The 17,640-nt window shown below is 31.9% G+C and overlaps 3 protein-coding genes across 5 annotated transcripts; 1 reads left to right on the top strand and 2 right to left on the bottom strand.

Moving 5' to 3' along the window:
• Positions 1 to 108: 108 nt before the first annotated feature.
• On the top strand, positions 109 to 1,963 carry LOC105795169 (LIM domain-containing protein WLIM1). Of its 2 annotated transcripts, none has more exons than XM_012624677.2 (4): positions 109 to 397; positions 523 to 619; positions 1,167 to 1,210; positions 1,312 to 1,963. In XM_012624677.2, exons 1-4 carry the CDS (start codon positions 260 to 262, stop codon positions 1,612 to 1,614), a joined length of 582 nt encoding a protein of 193 aa, XP_012480131.1. In that variant the 5' UTR covers positions 109 to 259; the 3' UTR covers positions 1,615 to 1,963. The 2 variants fall into 2 exon arrangements, with proteins under 2 accessions (XP_012480131.1, XP_012480128.1); XM_012624674.2 differs by having other exon boundaries at positions 113 to 397; positions 1,303 to 1,963.
• A 2,394-nt stretch (positions 1,964 to 4,357) lies between these two features.
• Positions 4,358 to 8,199, bottom strand: LOC105795168 (telomere repeat-binding factor 1). 2 transcript variants are annotated; one of them, XM_012624673.2, is made up of 7 exons: positions 7,960 to 8,199; positions 7,314 to 7,490; positions 6,992 to 7,209; positions 6,820 to 6,904; positions 6,009 to 6,092; positions 5,060 to 5,410; positions 4,358 to 4,859 (listed from the first exon to the last, which is right to left on the bottom strand). In XM_012624673.2, exons 2-7 carry the CDS (start codon positions 7,461 to 7,463, stop codon positions 4,845 to 4,847), a joined length of 903 nt encoding a protein of 300 aa, XP_012480127.1. In that variant the 5' UTR covers positions 7,464 to 7,490; positions 7,960 to 8,199; the 3' UTR covers positions 4,358 to 4,844. The 2 variants fall into 2 exon arrangements, with proteins under 2 accessions (XP_012480127.1, XP_012480126.1); XM_012624672.2 differs by having other exon boundaries at positions 7,314 to 7,506; positions 7,960 to 8,198.
• Positions 8,200 to 10,482: 2,283 nt separating this feature from the next.
• On the bottom strand, positions 10,483 to 11,927 carry LOC105795171 (cysteine-rich and transmembrane domain-containing protein WIH2). Its single transcript, XM_012624679.2, has 3 exons — positions 11,720 to 11,927; positions 11,383 to 11,551; positions 10,483 to 10,697 (listed from the first exon to the last, which is right to left on the bottom strand). The coding sequence occupies exons 1-3, from the start codon at positions 11,769 to 11,771 to the stop codon at positions 10,652 to 10,654; spliced, it is 267 nt and encodes an 88-aa protein (XP_012480133.1). The 5' UTR covers positions 11,772 to 11,927; the 3' UTR covers positions 10,483 to 10,651.
• Positions 11,928 to 17,640: the final 5,713 nt, after the last annotated feature.

Here is a 17,640-nt window from a genome sequence, read left to right as displayed (position 1 = left end):
TTAAAAGGAGGAGAAAAATGATAGCAAAAGTGGGGGCACCTCTTTTTCTTTTTTATCAAATCTGTCTATAAATCTACCTTTTTTTTTTTAAAAAATGGTTGCCCACAATTCACTGCATCCTCTATATTAACAATGATGGAGTTGTAGACGGGAAGAGAGAATAAAAAACTAAAAGAAAGAAACTAAGCCAAAAAAAAGAAGGAGGAAGGACTGAGTTGAATAATATTGAAAGGTGAGTGAGTTGGAAAATAACATAAAAATGGCAACATTTGCAGGGACTCAACAAAAATGCATGGCCTGTGACAAGACTGTTTACTTGGTTGATAAGCTCACTGCTGATAATAGGGTCTTTCACAAAGCTTGTTTCAGATGCCACCATTGTAAGGGTACTCTCAAGGTAATTAACCCAATATTACGATCATTTATGGGGGGTTTTTTCCAATTATATGCATATTTTCTTTTGGAATTTGCATTTTTTGGTATATTAGAAACATGAATTGGACCCTTTTTTTTCTTTTGCAGCTTAGCAATTACAATTCTTTTGAAGGGGTGCTTTATTGCAGGCCTCACTATGATCAACTCTTCAAAAGAACTGGCAGTCTAGACAAGAGTTTTGAAGGTAAAATTGCATTGTAAACCCTTGTTTGATTTGGTTTTCCTTGGGTTTAGACCTCCGATCAAGGTCATTGATGGATCTTGACATTAAATTTTATGTTTAACTAAAGTTTTTTTCAATAAGGATTTAATGAAAATTTAGAAAAACTTTGAGGGGTCTAATTAAACTTCTATCTTTATCTTTGGTATCCAATAGTCATATTGAGTTTCAACTAAATTTGAAGTCGAGCTGAGTTGGACCTTTAAATGAGGACAAAGTTCTCCCAATACTGTTTTCTCCATTCACAAGACTCGAATCTGAAACCTTACTTAAGAGATATTGAATTCCTTATCACTCAACTCAGTATACCTTAAATGAGAGACAAAAGTATCTCAACATTGTTGTTTCCATTCACAAAACTCGAACTTAAAACCTTACTTAAAAGCATTAAACTCTTTTATCACTCGACTCGACAAATTGTAATTTTTTTTATTAACATTTATTACTATACATGAGAGGATTCATTAAACCATTTGCTCTAATTTCTTTTTTTAATGTATGATTCTTTTAGGAACACCAAAGATTGCCAAACCTGAAAAACACATAGAAAATGAGGTAATTCTTTGTAAATTTTTTATGATATTCTACCACCAAACTAACACTTCTACTAATGTCTAGCCATTGATTGTTTAATTGTATGGCAATAGAATGCACAGAAAGTGGTGAATTTATTCGGTGGAACCAAAGAAAAATGTGTGGGATGCAATAAGACTGTCTATCCAATTGAAAAGGTTACTGTTGATGGGACATCATACCACAGAGGCTGCTTCAAATGCAGCCATGGAGGTTGCACTATTAGTCCATCAAATTACATTGCACATGAAGGCAAACTTTATTGTAAGCACCACCATGTTCAGCTCTTTAAGGAAAAAGGAAACTATAGTCAACTTGAAGGTGACCGACAAGAAGAACCCATCACTGAGAAACTTACATCCATGGAAATTGCTGCTGAGTCATAGTTTATGAGTTGCCGCCCGAATCAGATCATTTATTGCCATTGCTGAGTCGGTTTGTTCCCATGGGTTTTTTTTTTCTTTTCTAATGTATTAGTTCATATATTTCACAATCTCCTCTTGCAAGATGTGTTTGTTCATCGGGATTTGGGTTAATATATTTTTGTAAGTGGAGTGCTAGGTTTGAAAATAAGACTCCTCTTTACTCATGGTTTGTTTTCCAGCATTTGATTGTGGAAGTATTATGATGATTTTGGCTTTGAGGTCTCCTAATCGCAAAAATTTATAATCTTCATTCATGTCGATTGAATTACGGATAAAGTAATAAAAATTTTGTGTTTAAATTTTCATTCAATATTAATTTTGAGTTCCATCTTTGAATAATCTCTATTTGTAATATGTTCGATCAACTTCATTCAACGAATGAACCCGCTAACTAAATAGACATTGATTCCCACCTATGTAACACATAGGATAATCGCCATGCATATAGAAGATTCAAGAAGTATAAACATGTGGTTTCTACAACTTGGATAAAAGATCAGAATGATCCACGAATGTTTCTGCAATGAACTTAACAGAGTTAGAAATCGAAAAAGAAAGAAGAAAAGATGGAGAAGAAAACATCATAATAAAAGCAACTATAATGGCTGACAAAGTGATGAATGCTGTAATGATGAGCAAGCACAGCTGCACAAGGCTGTACATAAAACTATTCATATACTACATCTGCGGAAGAAAGTGGGATTTTGGTTCCATGGGGCTGTTCTTTTCTTCTTCTTTTTTGCCTCCTACAGAGACTACACTATTCAGTTCTTTAGTTAAAATATACAACTCAATTTCAAAAAGTTCCAAAATTTTTTAAATTTTTCGAAAATTTTCGTTTAAGTCACTAGGCTATTAAAATCATTTTTGTGCAGCCTTCTTTATTTGCAAATCTCCAACATTGACCAGCAAATAGACTTGGATCTAAGTAATGTTCTTTTACTCATCGATGGGTCCTAATCAACTGTATCAATTGTCTAATTGTTGCTCACAACTCGCTAGCTGAACCCTTTTAAAAATAAATTTAGAAACTCAGTGACTAAAATAAAGGCTCTCAAATAATTCAGTAACTATTTTAAAACTTTTTAAAGTTGGGTGACCAAAATATAAATTTACTAATAGTTTAAAAACACAAATACCTGATTCCAAATTTAAAGCCAATTCCCTTCACAAAACACACACTTGAACTCAATTCTCCAATCACAAGCAACTAGCCTTTTTATGCTCCGTAGCATAACACTATCATAATCCACCTCGCCTTCATAAGGATAAAATTCAAAGCTGCTAAACTATTCGTTTCCAACATCACCCGTCTCACCTTCATCTTCCTTACCAACATCTAGCTATTATACATACCTCATAATTCAACCTCAATAATAATACAAATCCCCATATTCCGTGCAAAACCAGATTGTCAGACACCATTCTCATCTTGGATAGAACCTCCAGCTACTGCATAACCCCTCTCAAGCACCATCTGTGTTGACTTTAGTCCATCCTGATTTAGGACGCTGCCAACAAATTGACTGTCATGTCATCTCCTGTTCTTTGTTATCCAGCCCATCTGTATTATGAACAGCATCACAGAATTCTGGACTCAATCGTCATGCCTTCTTCAGCGTACTTTCCCATTCACAGAAATTCTCATTAAACCTGGTTTCGTTGTAGCCATAGACACCAGCATAACAAACCGAAAACCACATCCCAATTGTCATCATTCAAAACAAAGCATTCCTGCCTAGTTATCTTGGCATGTATCCAGCCAACTAAATTAAGGCCTAAGAACTCGTTCAATCTGTCATTCTTCACCACTCAGGCTCCAAAGACCCGCCGCAGACAAGCACCTTCACAAAATATGATCCATATCCTCCATCCTAGATTCACATTGACTACACCAGGGATCCGTTGTAATATATCTTCGCCATCTTTTAGCATTCCTCAACAGGTTGACATGAGCCATAAGCCAAAAGAAATACTCTCATGACCCCCTAATCTTCCAAATCGCCTGCCACTGTTTATCAATACCTCGACCAGGTTCCTCACTCAACAATTCATATGCTGAGGAGTGAACATGGACCCTTTGTTCCATCTCCAACCAGGTTAAGTTAATAAAATTAAAAATTTTAACTAATGTATCGTTTACACTAATTCATACTCACTCTTTTAATTATCGTTTTAACTAATTTAATTGGTTAAGTTAATTGAGCAAGATATATAATTAAATAAATATTTGATTAAATTATAAATTTAGTTTGATGGATGAACGGTGAAAAAATTCAAAAAAATACATCAAGTCAAAATACGTTATTATCTAATTAATTGATAATGTCTATGTCTATCATCTAAATAATTTTTTTAAGGTTGACGATCAAAGTTCACCCAACACTTGTTAGATATTTGGTAATGTACAAAACTATAATCTTAAATGGCAATGCAAACCCACTGAAAAACCATTAAATCATGAATACCAATTAAACCATTATTCTCCCTACATTTCATAATCATTATAAATAAAACTGAATTTCCACTCATAATATATCAACCGAAATAATGTATGTGCTCAACTGATCTGTGACTCAGTGAGTTAAATTCCCATAACATAGCAATATTCCCTTTGTTTCAAAATCTATTTCTAAATGGCAGTTCCTAAAAAGAAAAAATTAAGCACAACGATGAAACTATATAAGATATTGGCACAAAAAACTACAGCAAAATGAATTCATTTCTATTGAGAATGGCATGAAAATGCTTAAGAACACGAAGAAAACTACACAACAGATAAATCTCAGATGCAAAACAAACAGTTCCTATCCCCCCTATTTACATTCCTAGTTTCTATGTTTTCCAGCATCTTGAGTGCAGAGCTATTCAAAATGAATAAATATCAACTGCAATCCCATAAGATTCTCAAAAAAACAAAAAACAAAGCAAGAACCCCTGCATTTGAAACCACATCAGCAAGGTTGTTAATGGAATCTACTTTTCCTGGCAAAAGGAAGAATCCTATACATATGCAACCAAAAAGGCCCTAACCCTTTTTTTTGTTCTCCCCTGGACGGCTACAAATAATAAGGATGATCACTGGGTGCCTGCTACAAATAGGGACAATTACCAGGTGCCTGCTGCAAAAGCGATGATGACTGGGTGCCTGCTGAAAAAATCGTCAACACCTCTTTGCTCGTTTTGCCAAATCAAGCTCGAACCATCTGTGTATTACACAAACAATATCGTACAAGGAATCCCATAAATACTGTGTAGATGTTCTATATGCAAAAAATTTTAAAATAAAAATCGACATTAGTTAAAGGCGGGTGTAGAATGCAAGAGAAATAAGCTTGCATGGTGTATTTCTCTGTGCATATGTTCATGTGTGCAAAATAAATAACGACAATACAAGGCAATTTACCACTTTCTGATTGTTTCTTCCTTTTAGAGTTTTCATTGCTGCTTCTGCAAAAGCTTGCGCTGCCTCTGCATCAGCTTCAGCAACCTCTGCCTCTCTTGCTGCTTCTTCAGCTTCTGCTATTGCAGCTTCTGCTTCTGCAACTGCTCGAGCAGCGGCTGCAGCAGCCTCTTGTGGTGTCATCTTCCTCATCCTAGCTAACTCTAAATCAATCTGAGATTTTGTGATGATTTTCAAATCATCCCTATCAAATCGAGGAGAAACCCTTTGTCTTCCCTCTGAAAATAGCATGGGATGATTCCTCCTCCGGTCTGAAAATGACAGAGCAGGTGCAATCCTATACCTGCGTTTCACCTGCAAATAAAAGCAAGGATGATTTTAACTAAATAACTACCACAAACTTGGTAAGGTGATATTAGGACTATCAAGAAGCATAGAGAGGAATTCCCCCCAAAATTTTGCAAAGAAACTGCAAGCATGTGTGTTACACAGAGTGGAGTGCAATCAGCCTATACACTGAAAGACCTTCTCAGTTCACATTTATCAATTTAACTAGTTCCAGGGATTCTTAATGATGCCAAAAACACACAGATGTACAGCAGTCCTTAGATCAAATTTTTACAAAAAAAATGCAAACATTTGTGTTTTACACAAAGGGTGCAGTGCAATCAGCTTGTTCACTATAACACCTTAGTTCACATTAGTCATAAATGCATAGCAATCGTTGAACTTAAGATCAAATACAACCCTATAATCATGAATATATAACTTACAACTCCAAAATCCTTATCTGTTTCCAAAAATTATAACAGAGAATACATCCACCGGCATCAAAATATATGCAAATAATATATTCATGAAACAAGACATATCTATTAATTTCTCAGACAACAAGCTTCATGACTTAGAATAAAGTAGCATCAAATATGTTTCCATGTGGTATGCTAATTACCTTTATCAGTCTACCACAAGCTGTTAAATACTTTAACTTCGCTGACAAGAGCCTCTTAAAGTCAGGAGGTGCCCAGTATTGCTCCTATAGAATAAGAAAAGAAATCGGTCAATTATGCCAACAAACTCTTAGCTAACACATGTTTACAGGGACATCAGAATGCTAAAGCCAACAGACTGATGGGAAACACATGAGCTAAACATGGTTGCTGCTGCCATCACCAAAATTTGAGACTGAGCATCACATCTAAAGCAGATTACATTGATGAAAAAAAATAGGTAAATTATAGTTAAAAACCCTCTAAATTGAACACATATCAACAGAAACATACAAATGTTAAAGCCAACAGGAAAACAACTAACAGATAACATATGAGCTAAACATAGTGTGTGCTGTCATCACCAAAATATGAGATGGAACATCATATCATTTTAAGTCCAAGAAAGCAGATTAAATTGATAAAATTATTATTTTAGCATGTTAGGTTCCATCAAATTTCTCACGCAGAATAGTCAGGGATCTATGTTTGAAAATAAATAAGGGCAGCAACACCCTGAACAAAGGAAAACATAGAGCAGACTGACATGACTTAAGTAGTCACTCTCTTATGCCTTCAAATTCAAACTGTACAAAGAAACATTTATGTCACACGGCTTTCCTTGCAGCTATTTTCTCAATTAAAAAGGTGTATATAGACAAATCATGTACCATTTCAAAGTTCTCTGTTTATTACAGACCTCTAATGCAAGATTTTCTTTAAATAGGAAAAAGAATTGAATTATAAACATCAATACTGGCATATAAACACTACCTCTATATATGCAGCAATATTTGTCTTGTTTGAACCACCAGGCTCCTTCAAGGTTGTAATTGCTTCCATAATGAGGTTATCTAACCTAAAAACAGTGAAAAGAATTAACAACGTCAGGAGTGAAATTATACAAGATGAAATTAATCAAACAAAAATAAGAACAATGTCTAACCTGACGATGGATCTCTTTGTAGAAGATGGAATCTGTAATGTAGCACTGGAAACTGGGACGGACTTAACATCCACGATTTCCTCATCACTTGGAGCTACAGCAAGGTCCACAGCACTCTCCTCCTGTTTAGGAAAGCTAGATGTCCTTTTCACAGCTAGCCTAGCTTTGTCTCGAGAACCCCATCCATTGGCCATCACACTCATATTTCTCCATTTATCCTACCCAACGATACAAAGAAAACATGAATTAACAAGTACAAAACTCTATAGGTACTTTTCATCAAGGACTGAACCATTCAACATGAGAAGCCAAAGGAACATACCTTAAGATCTACATTGGAACGCAGATACAAGACACCACTAAATTCAGGGTCTTTCAGTATCGTTCGCCATTTTCCAGCACCATGTTTGATGACTCCAGCTTTTAGCGCTGCCTCTTCTTCAGGTGTCCATTTCTGCTTAGGAGCACCCATTTAAAGGAACACAAAGGGGAAAAAATCCTTCAAATTCAAGAAGCTGCAAAAGTCATTTCCCTCAATATTAGCAGATAAAATCAACGAAAAAGAGATTTCAAGCATCATTCTTCCATAGAATAAATATTGAAACAATTATCATCAATATTCTGTTATAATTGGGTAAATTTAGCTAATTCCTAATCGAGGATCACATGAATAACAAATCAACACTACATGATTCCAAGAAATGACCATCATCATAAAATTAAAACTATTTCAATAAAGAAATGCCCCTTTATCAACTAACAAAGCGAAAAAATGACATAATTTCACCCATCTGATTTCTAAAGATTATTAATAGGAATAGCATACAGACAGAAAGACAATTAAGCAAAATTAAAAAGCAGATTTGAAACAATCGAAACACGAACGAAATTAAAACGCAGATTAACATATAAAAAAATGAAATTACCAGATGCGCACAGACAAAGAGGGGGGAAAGAAGAACAATTACCTTATGATATAATTTTGTGGGTGATTGAATCGGAGATCGGAAGTCGAAGAACTGCTATTTTTCTTAAAAAGACCGAAAAGAAAAAGAGAATTAAAGAAGAAATTAAATTCAATTGTTTTTTTCTACTATGGCGATGCTATGCTACAGGAGATTTCACGGCGATTCAATGGGACGCTGTGATTTTCTGGCGGAAAAATTTGTTAGGGTTTCTATTTTTTTCCCCCTTTTTGTTTCTGAAATAAGATTAGGGTTTACTCGTGTCACGTGTGGAAGTAGGATGTGATCCCTGAAATGAATATGTTATTGACACGTGTCCAACGACTTTGGCGGCTTCGGAATTTTGACCTTTACTAACAAAGAGTAACAAGATTTAGTAGCTTTTTAGAAATTAAGGGAAAAAAATTACCCTTTTTTTCCTAATCAAGATAATAAATAATTTTGCATAAATTATGGCAGGTAGGGACGAGGGTCGTGGGAAAATGGTGAAATTTCATTGTAGTCCCTTTAAAATTTATATTAGTAAAATTGCATTTGATTCATTTAAAAAGTTTATAATTTAATTTAAGTTCTCTGAACCAAAAAAAGTTTCTAGCTTCGTCCATTATGGTCGGTTAGGACTAACCCACTACTAAGCTTACACATTTTCCTTTTAAGGTTGTTAAAGACGAGTTATTAGTCAATTCTCGTGCACCAAACCCAAATGAGTGAATAACAATTCAAATGAAGTTTTATTTTTATCTCTGCTTTGTTGTTATTCTATCTAGAATATCTTAACTTCTTCATTTTCATTGGAGAGTGTTTCGGAGTACAAATTCTAATGCTTATATAACTCATCGTTTTCTTCCAGATCTCCTAATGGTCCACCTAGAGCCTTCAATCTCAACTTCAACCTCTTCCACTTAGCTCCATTCAATCTACATAAACATCTTTTAGTTTTTCTTTTTTGAAGGTTAAAATATGCCATGAGTCCCTATACTCTTTACAAATTTAGAATTTGGAATTTAGTATCTATACTTTTCAAATTTTGAAATTTAGGTCCAAATAATAACACTGTTACCAGGCTCATTATAAAACGTCATTTTTTTAGTTACATTGCCACCAAATGAGTGTTTCTTTTTAATTTCAAAATGTTACACTAACAAAATTAATAACGTTAACAATTGGACTGAATTTTGAAATTTGAGAAGTAAATATACTAAACCACGGAAATAAAACTAAAAGGACTAAATTCTAAATCAGTGAAAAGTATAAGAATTTATGGCATATTGTAACCTTTTCTGAATAATTTAAACAAAATCTTTTGGTTAAAACATGTCATAAGTCCTTGTATTCTTAGTAAGTTTGAAATTTAGTCATTGCATTTTTATTTTTAGGAATTTAGTCCATTTACTTTTCAGATTTTTAAATTCAAGCCTAATTATTAACACTGTTAAAATTATTTTTGTTAAATCCAGGTTCATTACAACATCATTTTCCCAGATAAATTGCTACCAAATGAGTTTTTCTTTAAATGTCACACCAACCAATTTAACAAAAAAAAACAATATTGACACTTGGACTTAAATTTTAAAATAAATTCCTCAGAACAAAAGTACAAATACTTTACTCTACATTTAATTAAAATATTGTACTAATACGATTAAAATTATGAAATAAATAATTTTAAAAATTCAAATTAATTACGATGAAGCAATATAATTATATTAATAGCAACGAAGTAAATAAGTTGGTAACTACTTTTCGCGTAATCTAATTTTTTTAATAAAATGCCTACAACTATATTGATAGCAATCAAATGAGTTCAATCAAAATAAAATTGGACTGATCAATTGTATCGAAAAGTAATGATTTAATTAATATAATGTAATAGAAAATAGAGAATTCGTATCGATTGTGTCTTAGCTCAATTGACATAAACATTGTCATTATAAGAGGATATGAGTTTCAGTGTGTTAAAACTCATTATCTTCCTATTTATGGATTGAAAAATATTATAAGTTGTTTCAACCAATTATGATTTTTTATATATTTTTTCATTTAATTATTTTTGAATTAAACATTGGAGATATAGTTTAAGCCAAGACCTTAGAAGCTAATACTATATTATAAAACATACCACAATGGGCTGCAAAAAGTATGAAAATCTATATTTATAAAAAAATTATTGAAATTTAAATGAAAATTTGATTAATTAAAATTTTAGAATTCATTTTAGATTTCGCATTTATTGTAGGTTTAAATTATTTTATATATAAAAAGGTAAAATAATTTATAACAATAATTATTTAAAATAATATTTTAATATTTTAAAACCATTTCGTAACATTAACTCGAACTCTTTAAAACTTAAATTTTATTTGATTTTTCTTAATAATATAAAATTAAAATAATTAATTTAATAATAAAATAAATAATTTAAATATTCCTTTACTGGGAAGAGCAACGGGCAGAGCAAAAGATGCCAATCACTGTCCAATTTAAATATTCCTTTACTAGGAAGAGTAACGGCAGAACAAATATGCATACAGATAAAAACTATGAACTAGGAATTAATATTAAATATAACAAAAGTTTAGTTTAATTCCAAACAAAGGTCCAATTTAATTATTTAAAGAAAATAATAATAAAAAAAGGCGAGACGGTAAGAACATTTGATTTTTCAACATTTGAGGCTTTTGGCAGAGTTGGATTCTCAAAAGCAAGCATCCAGCAGGCAACAACAGCACAGAGCAGCCAAACTGCACAACGATCAATTCAATCATCAGGTATTAATTTAGCAAAAGAATGTCTTTTGTCTATTTCTCTTTCCAGTTCTGTTTCCACATGATTTTGTTTTTCATTCAATGATTTTGAAAGCATTATGTTTCTAGAATGCAATTGATAGATTTTAACATCCATGATTTGCTTGACTTTGTTAATTTAGGTTAAAATATGCTGCTAATTCTTTTACTTCTTTCAAATTTATGATTTAGTCCTTATATTTTAATAGTCTGTACATCCTAATCAGCATGTTAACGAGAAATACTTACAATGATTTTTAAATTAAAAAATAAGAGGATTGAATCTCAAATTTTGTCGAAAACTTTGAAATTATAGGAAATTTGAAAGAAAAAAAAAGGTGAAAATAATTATATGACCGAAACACCCCTTGCAGCATCGAACACCGGAGACTGAACCAAAAAGTGTAGAGGTATTTTCGGAACATTGACAGAAAATATGAAGAACTGACTGATCATGCGAAAAGCTATGACCGAATGCCATTTTTCTCGGCGATTTTGACGAAAACGATTTTTTCACAGGCGCCGAGTGGAATTAAGTTAAAGATTTCGTGGATCTGACATACGATTCAGTATACGGTAGAAATACTCGTACATGCAAGGGAAACCCTAAAGTCGTGTAGAGAATGAGGGAGAGGGGACTTACCAGCCTTCTAAGAAACCAGTACTTTGCTGTTGCTGAGGAGGAGGCTGAGCAGGATATTGAGGGGCGTAAGGAGGAGGATATCCTTGAGGAGGATAACCTTGAGGATATCCTTGTGGAGGATATCCCGGTGGTGGATAAGCATCCTTCGGATATCCTTCCGGTGGATAACCTATTAATTTCAAACACCAAAAAGAAAAAAGAAAATCAGATCCGTTAGATGACCGGATCTATTCGATCGCAATGCAAAACAAAAAAGGCAAATATGTAAATCTATATGCTAAACAAACAAACAAGCAAAAAAAAATCTCAGAAAATAAGCGAAAAACCAAGTTTTGACCTTGAGGAGGAGGAACACCAACTGGAGGCTGTTGTTGGTTGTAATAACTCATCGTTTTTCTATGTGATTTTCCTGCAAATAGTTTCGCTAAGGAAGATCTTTCTCTCTTTTCTTTTCTTTGAGTAGAAGATTTTTTTGATCCTTTTCACTCTCTGGGGAAAACTTTTTTGAAGAGAGAAGACTCTGTGTGAACTGTGAAGAAATAAGGCAAAGTGAATATTATTATATACTGGATATTTTCAAAAGAACAATTTGTTTAACAATTCTATTTTTTTCTCTCTTGTTAAAGTTGTGAAGGATTGTCTTTTACTCTTTGGCGGGAATTACAAGATGGGGAGTATCCGCTAAGTTTTTTAGTGTCTAGTGCTATTATCATAAATAATTAGTGAAAAGAAATAATTTATTAATTGTATATGTTTTAACTTGCAATTATAATGGTATACTTAAATGAAATTATTGTTTCTGTAGTTAAAACAAAAGACTAATTAAACATCAGTTAACAAGGTCTCCAATTAGCCTCGAATTTTGGGCTTGAACTAGTAATCTTTGAGATGGATAGTATTGAAGCGATCCAAGTAATTCAAGCAACTGAAATGGATCAGCAATATTCTGCTGTAAATCGAGCCATCAAGAACCTACTCCAACTTCCTTAGATGGTTAGGATTGCAAATATCTTCAGAGAGCGCACTAGGGTTGCTGATGGTTTGGCTTCAATAGCGTTCTCAATACCATTAGGTTATATTTTCATGCAACCGCCAGATGAAGTGCTTCAATTACTGCATGATGACTATTCTTGAATGATTTGACATCGCTTAGTGTAGTTATGGTTCATTCATTCTTCTTGTACCAAAAAGAAAAAACATTAGTTAACAAGATTTTTTTTTTCTTTTGTCGATTGAGTATTGTTTGGTTGGGATTGACATTTTTATTGATGTAGGAGGACTTGAATTTGAATGCGTTGAAGCGCGTTTTTTTCCCTCCCATTTAAAGGATAAAATAAGTATTATGGGTAGTTCTAGACCTGTCCATGGGCAGGGCCGGGCCCAGAAAAAAATTTCAGCCCGCTTCCTAGGCCCGGGCCCGGCCCGGCCCGAAATATGGGCCCGAGATTTTGTCTAGGCCCGGCTCGGGAAAATAATATGGGGCCCGAGCCCGGCCCGTCCCGGCCCGTTTTAATTAAAATTATTTTTTTGATAAAATTAAAACTAATTGTTATTAAAATTAATTGTTAGTAAAATTATCAAATTATTAATTGTTAATTGTATTAATTGTTGTAACAAAATCTAACATTTGATTAGTTTACATTTTTGTATTATCAAATATTTTTGTAAACAAATAAGTTTACATTTTTTTATCTTAAAACCAACCAATATTAATACATGTGCAGGATATTTTGTTACATAAAAAAAATATATTTTTTAAAAACTTAAACATAAAATATATATATATATATATATATTAAACATAAAAAACTTAAAACATAAAAAACTTAAACTAGTATATTTTAAACATAAAAATATATATTTAATATATTTTTGGGCCGGGCCGGGCCCGGGTAAAAAAATTTCTGCCCGAGGCCCGGCCCATTTTCTAAATGGGCTTCTTTTTTTGCCCAAGCCCATATTTTGGGCCTATATTTTTACCCAAACCCTCCCATAATTCGGGCGGGCCGTCGGGTGGTCATGGCCCACCCATGGATGTGTCTAGGTAGTTCTAGGCACTGTATCAAAAAAATTATAAAAAAAGTCATTTTTCTATAATAAAAAACAAGAAATTGAAATTAATGTTCAACAACAAGACTAAATTAAATATATTTTGTAAAATCTTTTAAAAATTATTTCTCCAAACCACATTTTATAACTAATTGAATTTTAGTTCATTGGTATCATATAATCCCCGATTTATAAATGTAAAGGTTATGAGTGATTTAGGCATTGCATTAAAAATATTTTATAAATTAAAAAGAAACTTAAAATTTATTTTAACTAATTTCATAACGCATAATTAATTTGCGCATCACACGAATATACAAATTAATAATTGTATATATTTTAGCTTATACTTACAATTATGATTCTATAATTTAAAAAAACTAATAAAACATGAGTTAACAAGAATCATTGTTTATAAAAATAATAAAAAACAATAAATCATTGAAATTAATGTTGAACAATCATTCTGTTAATTATTTCTGTTTATAGACTAAGATGATAAATACTTTGGTAGGCTTCCCCCATTTTGAAATTCAGCTTATAAAGTTCAAAGTGCTGCGACAGCATGTGCTTGGTGATGGATATTACAGCCCATTCTGTAATATAATAAATGAAAAATATAATTATATAATAATATAAAATTTGTCACTCAGCTTTACAAATTAAGCCAATATTCCGTGTCCAATGCGCGTAAAGATAAACATGACAAAACTCGCCTCTTATTTCCCGTAAACGCAATATAATTTTAATATATATATATATATAATTAATAATATTTACGTAAAAGTGTAGTATCACGATTTCTGATTTTTTCTATTTTTATATAATGTCTAAAATTATCTATAATTCCTCCTCAACCCTTAAATAAGAGGATAATGCGTTTTAGTGCACTCGAACCCATGTCCTCCTGCACTAACAATAATACCGATCCCAACTGAACTAAGACTCAATAAGCAATTCCATCGATATATTATATTTGATCATTAATGATTCTTTTTGTTGTATAAATTTTAATAATTTCATATTATGTTTGAATTGTGTTTGTTCATATTAGTTTTATTTATGATATTTTTTGATACAATATCTAGAATTATCTTAGACCATCCTCAGTCCTTAAATATGTACATCAACAATAGTATCGATGTCAATCAAGTTAAGACTCGATTAGTTTATGGTATCATAGTTAACTTAGGGTGGGTTTGGATGGACGGTGTGTTTACCTACGGTTAGTATAAAAACAACGGTGTCAGTGAGATTAGATGCTGTAGCAATACTATAGCGTGAGACAAAAAGTAAGCTAAACGAACCGCACCGCATCCAGTCGCTCATCCAAACTCACCCTTAATGTTCTGATTTTTATTTAACTTAATTTTTTTAATTGGTGATTTCATTATAATATAAGTAAATAGATAGAAAAATTATAAATACTTGCTCCTCATTTTTGACCTTTTTATTTTTGAAAACTCTTGGGAGGAAGGTAGAGTTAGATTTCAACTCATAACTTTTGTTGGGAATATTAATTAACATTATCATATTGGAGAAGAACTTTGGTCCCAATACTTTGTATATAAAATTCATTAAAATTTCTATTAAATATTATTAAATAAATAGTTTAATGAACATAAAAATATGCAACTAGAAGATCAATAGTTGATACAAAATGGACTAGTATAAAAAAATTTAAAGCCCAAAAGTCAAAATTAGAATAAATTTTTTAAAAATCGAACCAAATTATAATGAATGATTTAAAATTTTTAAAATTTAATCGAACCGAATCTAACTCGTAATATTTTATTAATTAACTTTCATAATCTAAATTTTTATTGAAAATAATCTAAAAAGTTTTACATGTACTAAAAAGTTTATTTGTGATTTAACCAATGTTCTTTGTTTTTTATTAAATTTAATTATCATTGTTGTAGTCCGATAACATCACCCATCACGATTTCAAATTAAAAAAAGAAGAAGAAGCAATTTTGCTTACTCAAGTAATTTTAATTTCTATAAGATATATATTTGGGAAATTGGGACCAACCCATGCCTTCCAAATTAATTTCATTTATTTTATATTAACCTAATGTTTTGAAATTTGAATTATTATATGTCTTAGGGTGAGTTTGGATGGGCGGTGCGTTTACCTGCGGTTAGTGTAAAAACAGCGGTGGCGGTGAGATTAGATACTGTAACGATACTGTAGCGTGAGACAAAAAGTAAGCTAAACGCACCGCACCCAATCGCCCATCCAAACCCACCCTTAGTTTTGAGAATCATGGTCACTCTTGTATCGAGATAAGGAATGTGTTCAGGTTGAACTTAAATGTGATAATGTCCTTTTGGTAGAAACAATTTTGGTTGAAGAAACTGTTGATAGTCATTTTATGGAACTGCGGGTTATTCATAAGTTGATACAAAAGAATTGGAGGATTTGTATCTGTCATTTCCTAGAGCTCATAATGCAGTTGCGGATTTTATGGCCAAGCATGCTGCTACAGGTTTCACAGGTATCCAGGTGTTTATAAAACCCCCATATTCTGTGTGGGAGCTAGTTCAGAAGGATATTATGAGTTTTTGATTTCGTGATTGTTTTTGTAATCACTTAATATTATTTTATTTACAAAAAAAAACAATATATCCATAACAATATAAAAAAAATTTCCAAATACTAATTGGAAATAACAAATTATGAAGGAAATTGATCATTACAAAATTTAAATAAAATATAATCTAGAATATTGTAATAACTTTGGACAAAAATCTATATACAAAATATCACAATTATGCACCTACAATCACATTTGCAATTACAAATAATACAATCTAAAGAACTATATTCAGAATCAACATGTAGTATGATTAGATGGTACATTTAGCCTCAAATCAGAGTAAAATTGGACAAAGAGCACAAATAATTCAAACAATGTGAAATCAATGTTGTTAGAATCGGGTTTGTGCTTGAACTGGTCATACTATCGTTTTATAGCTCATCCATTATAGAAATAACAAATTCTAAAAATTTTTAGAAACATTCAAAAAAATTAGAAAAAAAAACACACACACACACACAAGTAAATAATAATAAAAATATACACATTCATTTTAAAAATCATAACAACAAATTTCAATATTTAAACTAACTTAAATTCAGTTCAAATATTTTTTAATTATTTTTATCTAGTTTGATATTTTTTGTCGATTCAATATTTTTTCAATTTTAATGTACCGATTGAACCACTTAAACCAATCATTTTCGATTCAATCAGCCAATTTAATCCGATTCTAACTGTTATAATAAACATCGATAATGGCGGTAGAATGATAGCAAAACAATAAAAAAATACAGATTTTACGTGGAAACCCTTTCGGGGAAAAATCACAAGCAAATGAGGAGAAATTCACTGATGTTGAAAAACAAATGATACAAAGAGGAATCTCCACTACATTTATTCAACTTGCGTTGTATAGTTTGTACCGCCTCGTAACCCCAGTCCAGTTTTGTGCTTAATTATGTCCCTTGGCCTTTCACTCCCACAAATCTCATTATTTTGTCACTATATTTCTTTCTTCAACAAGTGATGAGATTCGAATCACACAATCTTAACACTAAAAATTAGACTCAAACCCAAAAATCTCAAAATTATTAAAATATTTTGATTGAAACAAATCCTCATTCAAAATATTTTTTTTATATAATTTACTAAATTGAGATTAAAAAAAAAACTTTTGAATCCACAATCTCTAATTTTTACAATCATTGGCATACATGTCAACATCTAAATAAAATTGTGAATTAGGTTGGGAATGGATATCTATTTCATTACACGTTTTGAAGATAACACTAGCGTCAAGTAAGAAAATATGGGAAATGTGTATGAACGCACTAAAATGTAATTTTTGCATTCTCAAATAGACTTAAACCTTTTATTTTATTGTCGTCTAGTTCTAAAATGCAAATATTTTGGTTTGGGTTTATTTTGTTTTTTGGTCCTTTCTATTTGTGTCATTGTTGTGTTCCCGTATATCAGCATTTGCCTAACAGCTATTTTTTCAACGCCAGATTTGCTTGAATTAGAAAATTTGTGTGTTTTCATATCTTGATTTGCTATTTCCGTTCAATTTGCAGGTTACTATTACGTATAAAATTAAAATGATGGCATATGTTTAGGGGTCTTATTGAGCTGAGTCAACCTCGACATTCGAAGTTGGATACTA

The sequence above is a fragment of the Gossypium raimondii genome, chromosome 3 (assembly GCF_025698545.1).
Source record: "Gossypium raimondii isolate GPD5lz chromosome 3, ASM2569854v1, whole genome shotgun sequence".
Lineage (NCBI taxonomy): Eukaryota > Viridiplantae > Streptophyta > Magnoliopsida > Malvales > Malvaceae > Gossypium > Gossypium raimondii.
The sequence above is the reverse complement of the archived record's forward strand: the minus strand, read 5'-3'. Positions and strand labels throughout refer to the sequence as shown.

Excerpts from the sequence above, each read along its gene's own strand:
- LOC105795169 (XM_012624674.2), top strand. The coding sequence starts at position 260 with ATGGCAACATTTGCAGGGACTCAACAAAAATGCATGGCCTGTGACAAG. Across the intron at positions 620-1,166 it reads TCTAGACAAGAGTTTTGAAG|GAACACCAAAGATTGCCAAA; the intron begins GTAAAATTGCAT and ends TGATTCTTTTAG. Across the intron at positions 1,211-1,302 it reads AAAAACACATAGAAAATGAG|AATGCACAGAAAGTGGTGAA; the intron begins GTAATTCTTTGT and ends GTATGGCAATAG.
- LOC105795168 (XM_012624673.2), bottom strand. The coding sequence starts at position 7,463 with ATGGGTGCTCCTAAGCAGAAATGGACACCTGAAGAAGAGGCAGCGCTA. Across the intron at positions 6,093-6,819 it reads ATATTGCTGCATATATAGAG|GAGCAATACTGGGCACCTCC; the intron begins GTAGTGTTTATA and ends CTTATTCTATAG. Across the intron at positions 5,411-6,008 it reads CTTGTGGTAGACTGATAAAG|GTGAAACGCAGGTATAGGAT; the intron begins GTAATTAGCATA and ends TTTTATTTGCAG.
- LOC105795171 (XM_012624679.2), bottom strand. The coding sequence starts at position 11,771 with ATGAGTTATTACAACCAACAACAGCCTCCAGTTGGTGTTCCTCCTCCT. Across the intron at positions 11,552-11,719 it reads TGGTGTTCCTCCTCCTCAAG|GTTATCCACCGGAAGGATAT; the intron begins GTCAAAACTTGG and ends TGAAATTAATAG. Across the intron at positions 10,698-11,382 it reads ACTGGTTTCTTAGAAGGCTG|TTTGGCTGCTCTGTGCTGTT; the intron begins GTAAGTCCCCTC and ends ATCGTTGTGCAG.